Source organism: Macaca nemestrina, chromosome 12 (genome assembly GCF_043159975.1).
Source record: "Macaca nemestrina isolate mMacNem1 chromosome 12, mMacNem.hap1, whole genome shotgun sequence".
NCBI classification, from domain to species: domain Eukaryota; kingdom Metazoa; phylum Chordata; class Mammalia; order Primates; family Cercopithecidae; genus Macaca; species Macaca nemestrina.
In genome coordinates, this window is record NC_092136.1 from 11,327,841 (window position 1) to 11,341,411 (window position 13,571).

The window sequence follows — 13,571 nt, forward strand, 5'->3', positions numbered from 1 at the left end:
TGCTATCTCTTAGCAGCGCTAATAAAAGGATTAGTGCAACAAGTTTCTGAAATGCATTTTAAATATCAGTTTTATTTTTCCTCATTGATGCAGAAGATAGCTTACTATAACATTAAGTCTTTGAAATAAAAAGGAAACGAGAACACAAAACCATTGTAAAGCAAATAAAACATGCAATCCTGACGATGTTTTGTCAATAAACCCAGGCCTAGCAATTTAAGCAGCTGGGAAGAGGGATAAGATATTTTACTTGTTTGTTCTGTCCTTGGGCTTTACTGATTGATTGACTGAGACAGAGTTTCGCTCTGGTTGACCAGGCTGGAGTGTAATGGCATGACCTCGGCTCATTGCAACCTCCACCTCCTGGGCTCAAATGATTCTCCTGCCTCAGCCTCCTGAGTAGCTGGGGTTACAGGCATGTGCCACTACACCTGGCTAATACTGTATTTTTCTTTAGTAGAGATGGGGGTTTCATCATGTCAGTCAGGCCAGTCTCAAACTCCTGACCTCAGGTGATCCACCCACCTCGGCCTCCCAAATTGCTGGGATTACAAGGGTGAACCACCATTCCTCTCCTGTCGTTGAACTTTAGTAAGTTTTTCTTGTAAGCTGATGGTTGTATTATTTAAAGGTATAGGGAAGAACAAACAGAAGTCTAGCCCATTGAGAAAGGGGGTGTTACTGATAAAGGACTAAAGTGAATTTTTTTTCCCTGAAATCTGTTTGCTCTGTGGTTATATGATGGTTAATCACATGCTTATTGCCACCACTTATAAAGGTAGAGGCCGTGCTATATAGTCTCATCTATGTGGTGCCCACATCATAGACATTATCCACCATGAAAAAACAGAAACAAAATCACAAAGGGGCTCCTGGTTGATGGAACCTCCTACTGAGCCAGGACTGCACCATACTGCAACCTGCCTCCAAGTCCAACACAGTTTCCAGAGAGTTCTATCAGGTGCTTAAAAGGCACTAAGCAAGAAAAGCCCTTACTCACTGTTTCTCTTTTTTTATTTTTTGTTTGAGATGGAGTTTTGCTCTTGTTGCCCAGACTAGAGTACAGTGGAATGTGATCTCTGCTTACTGGAACTTAACATTAAAAGAAAAAGAAAAGCCGGGCGCGCTGGCTCACGCCTATAATCCCAGCACTTTGGGAGGCCGAGGCGGGTGGATCACCTGAGGTCAGGAGTTCGCGACAAACCTGGCCAACATGGCGAAACCCCATCTCTACTAAAAATACAAAAATTTAGCTGAGCGTGGTGGCGGCCGCTTGTCATCCATCCCAGCTACTTGGGCAGCTGAGGCAGGAGAATCGCTTGAACCCGGGAGGCAAGGGTTGCAGTGAGCCGATATCGCGCCACTGCACTCCAGTCTGGGCAACGAGTGCGAAACTCCATCTCAAAAAAAAAAACAATGAAAAGAAAAAAAAATTAGTTTAAACAAAATGGTTACTTTTGGCCGGGTATAGTGGCTCACACCTGTAATCCCAGCATTTTGGGAGCCCGAGGTGGGCGGATCACTTGAGGCCAGGAGTTCAAGACCAGCCTGGCCAACACGGCAAAACTATGTCTCTACTAAAAAGGAAATACAAAAAAATTAGCCAGGCATGGAGGCACATGCCTGTAATCCCAGCTGCTTGGGTGGCTCAGACACGAGAATCACTTGAACCTGGGAACAGGCAGAGGCTGCAGTGAGCCAAGATGGCACTGTACTCCAGCCTGGGCGACAGACTGAGACTGCCTCAAACAACAAAAAGTTACTTTAATACATTTGGGCTATTTATTGAGACATGTCACTCTGTCGCCCAGGCTGGAGTGCTGTCAGAATCTTGGCTCACTGCAACCTTTGTCCCCCAGACTCAAGCAATCCTCCCACCTCAGCCTCCAGAATAGCTGGGACTACAGGTGACCACCACCAGGTCCAGCTAATCTTTGCATCATTTTTTTTTTTTTTTTTTGAGACGGAGTCTTGCTCTGTCACTCAGGCTGGAGTGCAATGGTGCGATCTCGGCTCACTGCAAGCTCCGCCTCCTGGGTTCATGCCATTCTCCTGCCTCAGCCTCCTGAGTAGCTGGGACTACAGGCGCCCGCCACCATGCCCGGCTAATTTTTTGTATTTTTAGTAGAGATGGGGTTTCACCGTGTTAGCTAGGATGTTCTCCATCTCCTGACCTCGTGATTTGCCTGCCTCGGCCTCCCAATGTGCTGGGATTACAGGCATGAGCCACAGTGCCCGGCCATATTTCCCATTTTGCTTTGGGCTTCTGAAAAAATAAAGGAAGACACTTCTTTCTGCCTATCCTTACTATGTCATCCTCTGCAAGCCATCGCCTCTGTATATAAGTACATTTAACAACACTGTCATGAAAAATCTATGCCAGAGATACGATTAATTCCACCCACAGCTGATGAATATTTTCTGATTATATTTCTCAAGGCAAATATCCCCAACAATAACATGTATTGAACGCTATAGAAATAAACAGCATAGACAGAAAAAGACTCAGACTGTCTAAGTAGTAAAGTTTGTGCAGAACTGGAAACAAAAATCCACCTGGGTCAGAGGTATAGGGTTAATTTATCTTGCTGAGGGTCAGGTTTCTCCTTCATGCATGTTTAATGGTCCACCTAAGTTCAACTGGAGAAGCATCTTTCTTCTTTGTTAACCAAACATGCCCAGGTAGAGCTGCTTCTCTTTTCTATGGTAGCTGCTGAGTTCTGACTGTGTCAGCTGGAGGTACCGCCGGACGTTGGCATCTTGGAAGATGATGGAGAAGCAATTAGAAACAGAGTCAGTTAAGACCATAATCATACCTGTGGCAAGAAACAATGTTAACATGCTCCCATTTTTAAATCTCTCCAAGATCTGAATATATCGCAACCATTCTATGCAACAGTAAATCTCGTTAATTAATAACATTTGGAATTGAAAAAACAATCTGTGTCCCGGGCTGGACTGGTTGTTAATATTTATTTATTTATTTATTTATTTATTTATTTATTTATTTATTTTTGAGACAGAGTCTCACTCTGTCACCCAGGCTGGAGTGCAGTGGCACGCGATCTCCACTTACTGCAACCTCCACCTTCTGGGTTCAACCGATTCTCCTGCCTCAGCCTCCCGAATAGCTGAGACTACAGGTGTGCGCCACCATGCCTGGCTAACTTTTGTATTTTTAGTAGAGACGGGGTTCCACCACGTTGGCCAGGCTGGTCTGGAACTCCTAACCTCGTAATCCACCCGCCCTGGCCTCCCAAAGTGCTGGGATTACAGGTGTGAGTCACCACGCCTGGCCACTGGTTGCTAATTTCATAATAAAAGCAAGACTGATGAAGCAATTATTAAAATAGAGCCTCTAAAGATACTATTCGTAAAGATGGCAGGTTAATTTATGTACTTGAAGGTGAGAAACATGAACAAATGGCTTATATTTTATATCTTTATTAATTCATAATTAATGCCTTTCTCATTCATTTAGATTAGTGAGATTTTACTGCACTGCTATACATTTGGGGACTCTGCTACTAGTATCCTGTGGCTATTGTAAGCCAGAATGCAAAAAGGAGACAATTTTCAGTGCTCAACCAACCAACACAGGAATGAGTCTCTCATCTGCTTCAAAATATCCTTTTTGCCTTGGAAACAAAGTCCCAAATTCTCTCTCAGCAGGACTGCCCTTTTTCTAGGTCACACCTGGGGTTAGCTGAGCTAACGGATAAAAGTGGTGGATCTGTTGGCATTCACACATCCTATTCCAATCACTGGTTTTGTTGTTATTGTGTGTGTGTGTGTGTGTGTGTGTGTGTGTGTGTGTGTGTGTGTGTGTGTGGTTTTTTTTTTTTCTTGAGATGGAGTCTCCCTCTGTCACCCAGGCTGGAGTGCAGTGGTGTTATCTCAGCTCACTGCAAGCTCTGCCTTCCAGGTTCATGCCATTCTCCTGCCTCAGCCTCCCAAGTAGCTGGGACTACAGGCACCTGCCACCACGCCCGGTTAATTTTTTGTATTTTTTTTTTTTTTGGAGACGGAGTCTCGCTCTGCCGCCCAGGCTGGAGTGCAGTGGCCGGATCTCAGCTCACTGCAAGCTCCGCCTCCCGGGTTCACGCCATTCTCCTGCCTCAGCCTCCCGAGTAGCTGGGACTACAGGCGCCGCCACCACGCCCGGCTAGTTTTTTCTATTTTTTTAGTAGAGACGGGGTTTCACCGTGTTAGCCAGGATGGTCTCGATCTCCTGACCTTGTGATCCGCCCGTCTCGGCCTCCCAAAGTGCTGGGATTACAGGCTTGAGCCACCGCGCCCGGCCAATTTTTTGTATTTTTACTAGAGACAGGGTTTCATCATGTTAGCCAGGATGGTCTCGAACTCCTGGCCTCACACTATCCGCCCACCTCGGGGTCCCAAAGTGCTGGGATTACAAGCGTGAGCCACCACGCCTGGCGTCCAATCACTCTTAAAGACCAGGAACAGAACTTGAAAAACAACACTGGTTTTTTTTTTTTTTTTTTTTTTTTGAGATGGAGTCGCCCTCTGTCATCCAGGCTGGAGTGCACTGGCAGGAACTCGGCTCACTGCAAGCTCCGCCTCCCGGGTTCACACCATTCTCCTGCCTCAGCCTCCCAAGTAGCTGGGACTATAGGCGCCCACCACCACGCCCGGCTAATTTTTTGTATTTTTAGTAGAGACGGGGTTTCACCATGTTAGCCAGGATAGCCTCGATCTAACCTCGTGATTTGCCCGCCTCGGCCTCCCAAAGGGCTGGGATTACAGGTGTGAGCACTGCGTCTGGCCATGCAGGCTAATTTTTGTATTTTTATTTATTTATTTATTTATTTATTTATTTATTTATTTATTTATTTATTTTTTAAGTAGAGATGGGTTTCGCCATGTTGGCCAGGCCGGTCTTGAAATCCTGACCTCAGGTGATCTGCCTGCCTGGGCCTCCCAAAGTGCTAGGATTACAGGCGTAAACCACGGTACCCAGCCCCGACAAATAAGACTGTTTTTTTTTTTTGAGACAGAGTCTCATTCTTGTTGCCCAGGATCTCGGCTCACCACAACATCTGCCTCCCGGGTTCAAGCAATTCTCCTGCCTCAGCCTCCCAAGTAGCTGGGATTACAGGCGTGCGCCACCACACCCAGCTAATTTTGTATTTTTAGTAGAGACGGGGTTTCTCCATGTTGGTCAGGCTGGTCTCGAACTCCTGACCTCAGGTGATCCACCTACCTTGGCCTCCCCAAGTGCTGAGATAACAGACGTGAGCCACCCCGCCCAGCCTGCCTAAATATGTACTTATAAATAAAAGCACATTGATGTATATTAAAATAGGCATACATATATATATGAAACAGACATACCGACATATATATTGTGTGTGCCTGATTAAGCATCAACCCCCTACACATGAAACCAATAATACTGCTTTTCTGTGGAGACAAGAACATAAGAGTAGGAAAAGGTCTGTTCATCGTATACTTTTTCAGTTTGAATTCTCAACCATGTGAATGTATTACTTATTGAAAATAATACATTGGCAAAGTAAAATAAAATCCCCTTTCCACAGATCCACCCTAGCAAGACAATTTTGTCTTTACCATTTCAAAGCCCTTCTCCCTTACCTTTAGGCTGCCTATTGACTGCAGCCAGGAGGTAGTGGCGGGCCTGGTCATAGTCCTGCAGATGGAAAAAGGCCACTCCGGCCCGATACAAGGCCTTGGCATTATCAGGCTGTCGTTCCAGGACTTTCTGACTATATTCTCTCACTCGTTCGTAGTTCACAGGCTCCATCTGAAGGAGACAGGCTAATGGGCCAAATGAAAAGAGAGAAGAGGGAGGAGGGTTCGTTACACCAGGTTCCACTGGCCAGCTCAAGGCAGTACCAAACAGGGTGGTAACATTCAGTCAACAAATGCTAAAGTGTCTCCCATATGCCAGACACTCTTCTACACACTGGGGATGCAGCAGTGAATAAAAGCTTCACATATCAGCCCGGTGCAGGGGCTCATGACTGTAATCCCAGCACTTTGGGAGGCCAAGGCGGGCAGATCATCTGAGGTTGGGAGTTCAAGATCAGCCTGACCAACATGGAGAAACCCCATCTCTACTGAAAATAAAAATTAGCCAGGTGTGGTGGCGCATGCCTGTCCAGCTACTCGGGAGGGTGAGGCAGGACAATCGCTTGGACCTGGGAGACGGAGGTTTCGGTGAGCCAAGATTGTGCCATTGCACTCCAGCCAAGGGAACAAGAGTGAAACTTCACCTCAAAAAAAAAACAAAACAAAACTTCACATTATCTTGTAATCTACTTCAATATTTACTGATTTTCTGCTACACATTTAGTACTGAGTTAGACCTGGCTATAAAGCTGATAACAACATACTTTAAAATTTATTGAAAACTCTGGGCTGAGCATGGTGGCTCATGCCTGTAATCCTAGCACTTTGGGAGACTAAGGTAGGAGACTCGCTTGAGCCCAGGGGTTCAAGACCAGCCTGGGCAGCCTGGGCAACATAGTGAGACCTTCCCCTGCCCCCTTTTTTTGGCAGGGTATTCACTGCAGTGTTATAACAAGTGTATCCCGGATAACAAATGTATTCTTTATTGTTATTTTTTTAAGACAGAGTCTCACTCATCAGCCAGGCTGGAGTGCAGTGGCGTGATCTGCAACCTCCACCTCCCAGGTTCAACCAAGTCTTCTGCCTCAGCCTCCCGAGTAGCTGGGATTACAGACATGTGCCAACATATCCAGCTAATTTTTGTGTTTTTAATACAGATGGGGTTTCACCATGTTGGCCAGGCTGTTCTCAAACTCCTGACCTCAAGGGATCAGCCCACCTTGGCCTCCCAAAGTACTGGGATTACAGGCGTGAGCCACTATGCCCAGCTGAGACCCTATTTTTTTTTTTTTTTTTTGAGATGGAGCCTTGCTCTGTCACCCAGGCTGGAGTGCAATGGCACGATCTCAGCTCACTGCAACTCTGCCTCCGAGATTCAAGCAATTCTCCCGCCTCAGCTTTCAAGTAGCTGGGATTATAGGCACACACCACCATGCCCGGCTAATTTTTGTATTTTTGTAGAGATGGGATTTCGCCATGTTGGCCAGGCTGGTCTTGAACTCCTGACCTCAGGTGATTCACTCGTCTCAGCCTCCCAAAGTGCTGGGATTATAGACGTGAGCCACCCTGCCCAGCCCCCCATTATTATTACTATTTTTTGAGATGGAGTGTCGCTCTGTCGCCCAGGCTGGAGTGCAGAAGCGTGATCTTGGCTCACTGTAACCTCTGCCTCCCGGGTTCAAGAGATTCTTCTGCTTCACCCTCCTGAGTAACTATGATTATAGGCGCTCACCACCATGCCTGGCTAATTTTCGTATTTTTAGTAGAGACGGGATTTCACCATGTTGGTCAGGCTGGTCTCCAACTCCTGACCTTGTGATCCGCCTGACTCGGCCTCCCAAAGTGCTGGGATTACAGGCATGAGCCACCGTGCCTGGCCCCATTAACTTTTTATATGAAATTAGAATGCAGTGAGCCGAGACTGTACCACTGCACTCCAGCCTGGGCTACAGAGCGAGACTCCATCTTAAAAAGAAAAAAAAAAAAAAAATTAGATAAATTACAATTTTTTAAAAAACAAATTTATCTTCATTGTATCTCTTCTACCCAAGGCTCTATGTTCTGTATCCCCCATTTCACCACAGTTCTTGTACTGCAGCTTTGTTAATAATGGTTGCCATTAATTGTGTGAGGAAATGGCAAGCACTGTGCTATATGCTTGATATATACTGTCTTGTTTAATCTTCGCATCTACACGATTACATAGGTGTTACTATCTTCATTTAGTGGATGAAGAAATCAAGACTCAGAGAAGTAACTTGTCCGAGATCTTATAGCTTCTAGGTGCAATGAATATGAAATTTGAATGAAGCGTTCTCTAACTCCAAAATCATGATTCTCAGTAACAATCCAGTATATAACTTCACTATTCTCTTGGATGACTTAATGGGACCTTGAAATACAAACCTGCGGAGAAGCCAATTCAGGTCAATATTCTGCCTTTTGATGATTAAGAAGGGAAACACATTCCCTATTTCACAACTGTGGGAATTAAACATAGTATTATGAAATCACAGTGCTGAGAAAGACCAAGAATCAGCACTGCTGAGCACATTAAAGGGCCTGTGCTGATGTCTGTATCCCTTCTACAACACCCCCACCAAGTGGTCATATGGTTTATACTTAGCTATTTCCCCAGAGGTCAACCAATCTATCACCCTTGCTCATTAATTCAACAACCAGTTCTTGTGCACTGACCATGTGCCAGGCACTGAGCTAGAAGCAGAGAATAAGAGAAGCAAGGCAGTTATCTTGATGATTAAAGAGGTTGAGGCCAGGTGCAGTGGCTCATGCCTGTAATCCCAGTACTTTGGGAGGCTGAGGCAGGTTGATCACTTGAGGTCAGGAGTTCGAAACCAGCCTGGCCAACATGGTGAAACCCCATCTCTACTAAAAATACAAAGAAATTAGCTGGGTTTGGTGGCGGGCGCCTGTAATCCCAGCTACTTGGAAGGCTGAGGCAGGAGAATCGCTTGAACCTGGCAGGCGGAGGTTGCAATGAGCCAAGATCATGCCACTGCACTCTAGCCTGGTTGACAGAGTGAAACTCTATCTCAAAAAAAAAAAAAGAAAAGAAAAAGAAAAAGTGGAGGAATACACAAGAAACAAGTAAATGAATTTGTTTGTTTTTAGACAGAGTCTCCCTCTGTTACCCAGGCTGGAGTGCACTGGCGCGACCTTGGCTCACTGCAACCTCCACCTCCTAGGTTCAAACAATTCTCTTGCCTCAGCTTCTCAAGTAGCTGGGACTACAGGCACCCACCAACACAACCAGCTAATTTAAAAAATATTTTTAGTAGAGACGGGGTTTCACCATGTTAGCCAGGATGGTCTCCATCTCCTGACCTTGTGATCTGGCCGTCATGGCCTCCCAAAGTGCTGGGATTACAGGCGTGAGCCACCACACCCGGCACAAGTAAATTAAGTTTTTTTTTTTTTTTTTGAGACGGAGTCTCGCGCTGTGTCACCCAGGCTGGAGTGCAGTGGCGCGATCTCGGCTCACTGCAAGCTCCGCCTCCCAGGTTCACGCCATTCTCCTGCCTCAGCCTCCGAGTAGCTGGGACTACAGGCGCCCGCCACCACGCCCGGCTAGTTTTTTTTTTGTATTTTTAGTAGAGACGGGGTTTCACCATGTTAGCCAGGATGGTCTCGATCTCCTAACCTCGTGATCCACCCGCCTCGGCCTCCCAAAGTGCTGGGATTACAGGCTTGAGCCACCGCGCCCGGCCGTAAATTAAGTTTTAAAAGTGCTTTAAGAGGCTGGGCACAGTGGCTCACACCTGTAATGCCAGCACTTTGGAGGCCAAGGCTCATGAGGTCAGGAGATCGGGACCATCCTGGCTAATGGTGAAACCCCGTCTCTACTTAAAATACAAAAAAGTAGCTGGGCGTGGTGGCGGGTTCCTGTAGTCCCAGCTACTCGGGAGGCTGAGGCAAGGGAATGGTGTGAAACTGGAAGGCAGAGCTTGCAGTGAGCCAGAATCACACCACTGACTCCAGCCCGGGTGACAGAGCGAGACTTGGTCTGGAAAAAAAAAAAAGAATTGCTTTAAGAAAAATAAAACTACGCTGGGACAGAGAATGAATGAAGTCAGAGTGCTGTTTGCTTATGGAAGATGTTTTGGTGGGAGGAATGTGGGGGACAGAGTCTTGCTTGCTGTGTCGCCCAGGTTGGAGGGCAGTGGCCCAATCTTGGCTCACTGCAGCCTAGACCTCCCATGCTCAAGACATTGGCCCACCTCAGTCTCCAGAATAGCTGGGACTACCCCAGTACGCATAACCAAGCCTGGCTAATTTTTGTGACTTTTTGTAGAGACAGGGTTGCGCCACGTTTCCCAGGCTGGTCTTGAATTCCTTGGCCTACCAAGGTGTTGGGATTCCAGACGTGAGCCACTGCGCCCTGCGCCCAACTCAGAAGGCTTCTGTTTTTGTTTTTTTTTTTTTTTGAGACGGAGTCTCACTGTGTTGCCAGGCTGGAGGGCACGATCTCGGCTCACTGCAACCACCGACTCCCCTGGTTCAAGCGATTCTCCTGCCTCAGCCTCCTGAGTAGCTGGGATTACAGGCACGTGCCACCATGCTCAGCTAATTTTTGTATTTTTAGTAGAGACGCGGTTTCACCGTGTTGTCCAGGATGGTCTTGATCTCCTGACCTCGTCATTCACCTACCCCAGCCTCCCAAAGTGCTGGGATTACAGGCATGAGCCACCACGCCCAGCTGACAGAAGGCTTCTCTAAGGAAGCAACTTTTGAGTCCAAATCTGGATAAGTGTCATTCAAGGGACAGGGCATTCTAGCTAGAAAGACAGCCTACAAAACGTGAAGGTGGAAATGTACTTTGGGCATTAAGTGTATAAAAGGGCCAGTTCGGGAAGGGCATGGTGGCTCACACCTGTAATCCCAACACTTTGGGAGGCCAAGGCGGGTGGATCACCTGAAGTCAGGAGCTCGAGACCAGCCTGGACAACTGGCAAAACCCTGTCTCTACTAAAAATACAAAAATTAGCCGGGTGTAGTGGCAGGCGCCTATGATCCCAGCTACTTGGGAGGCTGAGGCAGGAGAATCGCTTGAATTCAGAAAGCAGAGCTTGCAGTGAGCCGAGATCACACCACTGCACTCCAGCCTGAGCAACAGAGTGCGACACTGTCTCAAAAAAATTAATAATAATAATAATAATAATAATAAAAAATAAGGCCAGGCATGGTGGCTCACGCCTGTAATCCCAGCACTTTGGGAGGCCGAGGTGGGCGGATCACCTGAGGTTGGGAGTTCCAGACCAGTGTGACCAACATGGAGAAACCCCATCGCTACTAAAAATACAAAATTAGCAGGGCGTGGTGCCATATGCCTGTAATCCCAGTTACTCGGGAGGCTGAGGCAGGAGAATTGCTTGAACCTGGGAGGCGGAGGTTGTGGGGAGCCAAGATGGTGCCATTGCACTCCAGCCTGGTCAACAAGAGCAAAACTCAGTCTCAAGAAAAAATAAAAAAATAAAAGAGCTAGTTGGTGCTGGGACCAAGGTGAGTTTGGATTTTCTCATAAGTGTGATGAGATGCCAATGGGGTGTTTTAGGCAGTGACATGATCTGATTTCCTCATCTGTAAAATGGGGATAATCCTTGCAGTTTTGTGAAGATGGCAGACATCTGTAAATGACTGCCCAACATGTTATAGGCACTCAATAAATAAAAATTATTGGGCCGGGTACGGTGGCTCATGCCTGTAATTCCAGCACTTTGGGAGGCCGAGGTGAGCAAATCGCCTGAGGCCAGGAGTCTGAACATGGTTCGCTAACATGGTTGGCTAACATGGTGAAACCCCATTTCTAATAAAAATACAAAAAATTAGCCGGGCGTGGTGGCACACGCCTGTATCCCAACTACTCCAGAGGCTGAGGCAGGAGAATCGTTTGAATCCGGGAGGAGGAGGTTGCAGTGAGCTGAGATCGTGCCATTGCACCCCAGCTTGGGCAACAAGAGGGAAACCCTTCTCAAAAAAAAAAAAAGAAAAAAAAGAAAAATGAGGAAAAGTTATACGACCTACTTTAAACTTAATATTAAAATAAGGGACATTTAATACTTGTGAAACACGTTCATTGCTTCAGCTGGTGGTTTAGATATTAAATGTCCCTTAAATAAACAATGGCCTGACCTTAGGTATAGTTTTGTCCTATAGCCTGCAAAATTCCCTAAAGCTATCAGCAATACCCAGAAGGCTGTTAGAAATGCAAACTGGGGCTGGGTACGGTGGCTCACGCATGTAAACCCAGCACTTTGGGAGGTGGAAGCGCGTGGATTACCTGAGGTCAGGAGTTCAAGACCAGCCTGATTAATATTATGAAACCCCATCTCTACTAAAAATACAAAAATTAGGTGTGGTGGCGCATGCCTGTAATCCCAGCTACTCGGGAAGCTGAGGCAAGAGAATCGCTTGAACCCGGGAGGCAGAGGTTTCGGTGAGCCGAAATCACGCCATTGCACTCCAGCCTGGGCAACAAGAGCAAAACTCCGTCTCAAAAAAAAAAAAAAAAAAAAAAAAAAAAATAGCTGGGTGTGGTGGCGGGCGCCTGTAGTCCCAGCTACTCGGGAGGCTGAGGCAGGAGAATTGCTTGAACCCGGGAGGCGGAGGCTGCAGTGAGCCCAGATCGTGCCAGTGCACTCCAGCCTGGGCGACCGAGCGAGACTCCATTCCAAAAAAAAAAGAAAGAAATGCAAACTGGTAGGCCCCACGTCAGACCCATCGAACCTCTGGGGATGGGGCCTAGGAAGTTGTGTTTTAACAAACTCTCCAGGTGAAGTCGGAGAAGCCCTGTTCTATGGCAACTTAATTAGAGCCCCACAGATTGGCAGATTATTTTAACTCATGGCAGAATAAATGGATGACAGTTTAAAAAAAGTCAGCGGTTTTTTTTCCCCAATGTTCACAGATGTTCATGTTCCTGTCTTAATGCTCTCTAGCCCCCTTTAGCCCCGTTCTTACCAGCTAGATTGTTGTAGCAGTCAGTCTGGGTGTTATGCAGTATGTTTTCTTGTTCAGGCGTGAGGGCCGGGCCCTGAGGTCCGAGATTAGGTAATGGAGAGGGCAGACTCGGATCCAGACCCCGCAGCTGAAGCAGAGCTCGATGGTACCTACTCACAGCATCTCGGTACTTCCCTTCCCGGTAGCGCTGGTTCCCTTCCTCCTTGTACAGCTGAGCCTCCTGCAGACGCTTCTCCATAACTGTCGCCCAGGGTTCTTGGGAAATTGCTAAGTGAAGGAGCAATTGAAGCTCTAGGGTTGGGAACAAAATAATTGACTGTAGTAGCCAATTCAAGAAGGCAGGAAATTACTCTTCTTCCTGGAGGGTCCCCCAACAGGGACCTGCGGTTTGCTTGTTTCTACTCACAGCCCCACCTCTCCTTTCTGCAGTCTTTTTCTCCAGAAGTGCAGGCAAGTAGTTAGGAAGGGGATGTGGGAATAATGAAGCCAAACATTAAGGGACTTCCTAAAAAGACGATGGGGGCGGGGGAGACGATGGGAGACTTTCCGAAAAACTCAAGCGACGCCCTACTCAGAAATTGTTACGGGCGTGAGAACGCCGGGCACACTGGCTTCCGCCTTTCTTTCGGACCCGCCCCCCGACCTGGAAGTAGAAGGGAGTGGGTGGGACTAGTGCTAAAAGTCCGGAGGCTTGAAGCAATTCCAACTCTTCTTTATTCAGCAATCATTTATCTGTTGACGTCAGTAATATAAACTGGGAAACCGAGGTGAACCACCACCAAGGGAGACTGAGGTGTCCACATAAGCGTCACAGCTGCAAGCCCACCCAGCGCCGCGACCAGTTCCTCGCCCTCAGCAGATGCCCAAGCCTGGAACTTTCCCAGGCTTCGGTTTACCGGCGGGAGCACGTCAGAAATGCGGACAGTGTGGTATCTTAAAGGGTGGCGAGCATTGCGCCACATCGCCCAATCAGAAGAGGC

At 47.2% G+C, this 13,571-nt stretch overlaps 1 protein-coding gene across 2 annotated transcripts; it reads right to left on the bottom strand.

Annotated features, from left to right (window-relative positions):
- Positions 1 to 52: 52 nt before the first annotated feature.
- On the bottom strand, positions 53 to 13,543 carry LOC105469461 (tetratricopeptide repeat domain 9C). 2 transcript variants are annotated; one of them, XM_024788995.2, is made up of 4 exons: positions 12,592 to 13,543; positions 8,020 to 8,094; positions 5,617 to 5,799; positions 53 to 2,759 (listed from the first exon to the last, which is right to left on the bottom strand). In XM_024788995.2, exons 3-4 carry the CDS (start codon positions 5,783 to 5,785, stop codon positions 2,665 to 2,667), a joined length of 264 nt encoding a protein of 87 aa, XP_024644763.1. In that variant the 5' UTR covers positions 5,786 to 5,799; positions 8,020 to 8,094; positions 12,592 to 13,543; the 3' UTR covers positions 53 to 2,664. The 2 variants fall into 2 exon arrangements, with proteins under 2 accessions (XP_024644763.1, XP_011718783.1); XM_011720481.3 differs by lacking the exon at positions 8,020 to 8,094 and having other exon boundaries at positions 12,592 to 13,512.
- Between the last annotated feature and the right edge of the window lie 28 nt (positions 13,544 to 13,571).

Bases quoted from the DNA above. Each gene is read 5' to 3' on its own strand.
- LOC105469461 (XM_011720481.3), bottom strand. From the start codon at position 12,829: ATGGAGAAGCGTCTGCAGGAGGCTCAGCTGTACAAGGAGGAAGGGAAC. The intron at 5,800-12,591 runs GTAAGAACGGGG...TTGGCCCATTAG, and splicing joins CTGCTACAACAATCTAGCTG to CCTGTCTCCTTCAGATGGAG. The intron at 2,760-5,616 runs GTAAGGGAGAAG...TCATCTTCCAAG, and splicing joins AGTCAATAGGCAGCCTAAAG to ATGCCAACGTCCGGCGGTAC.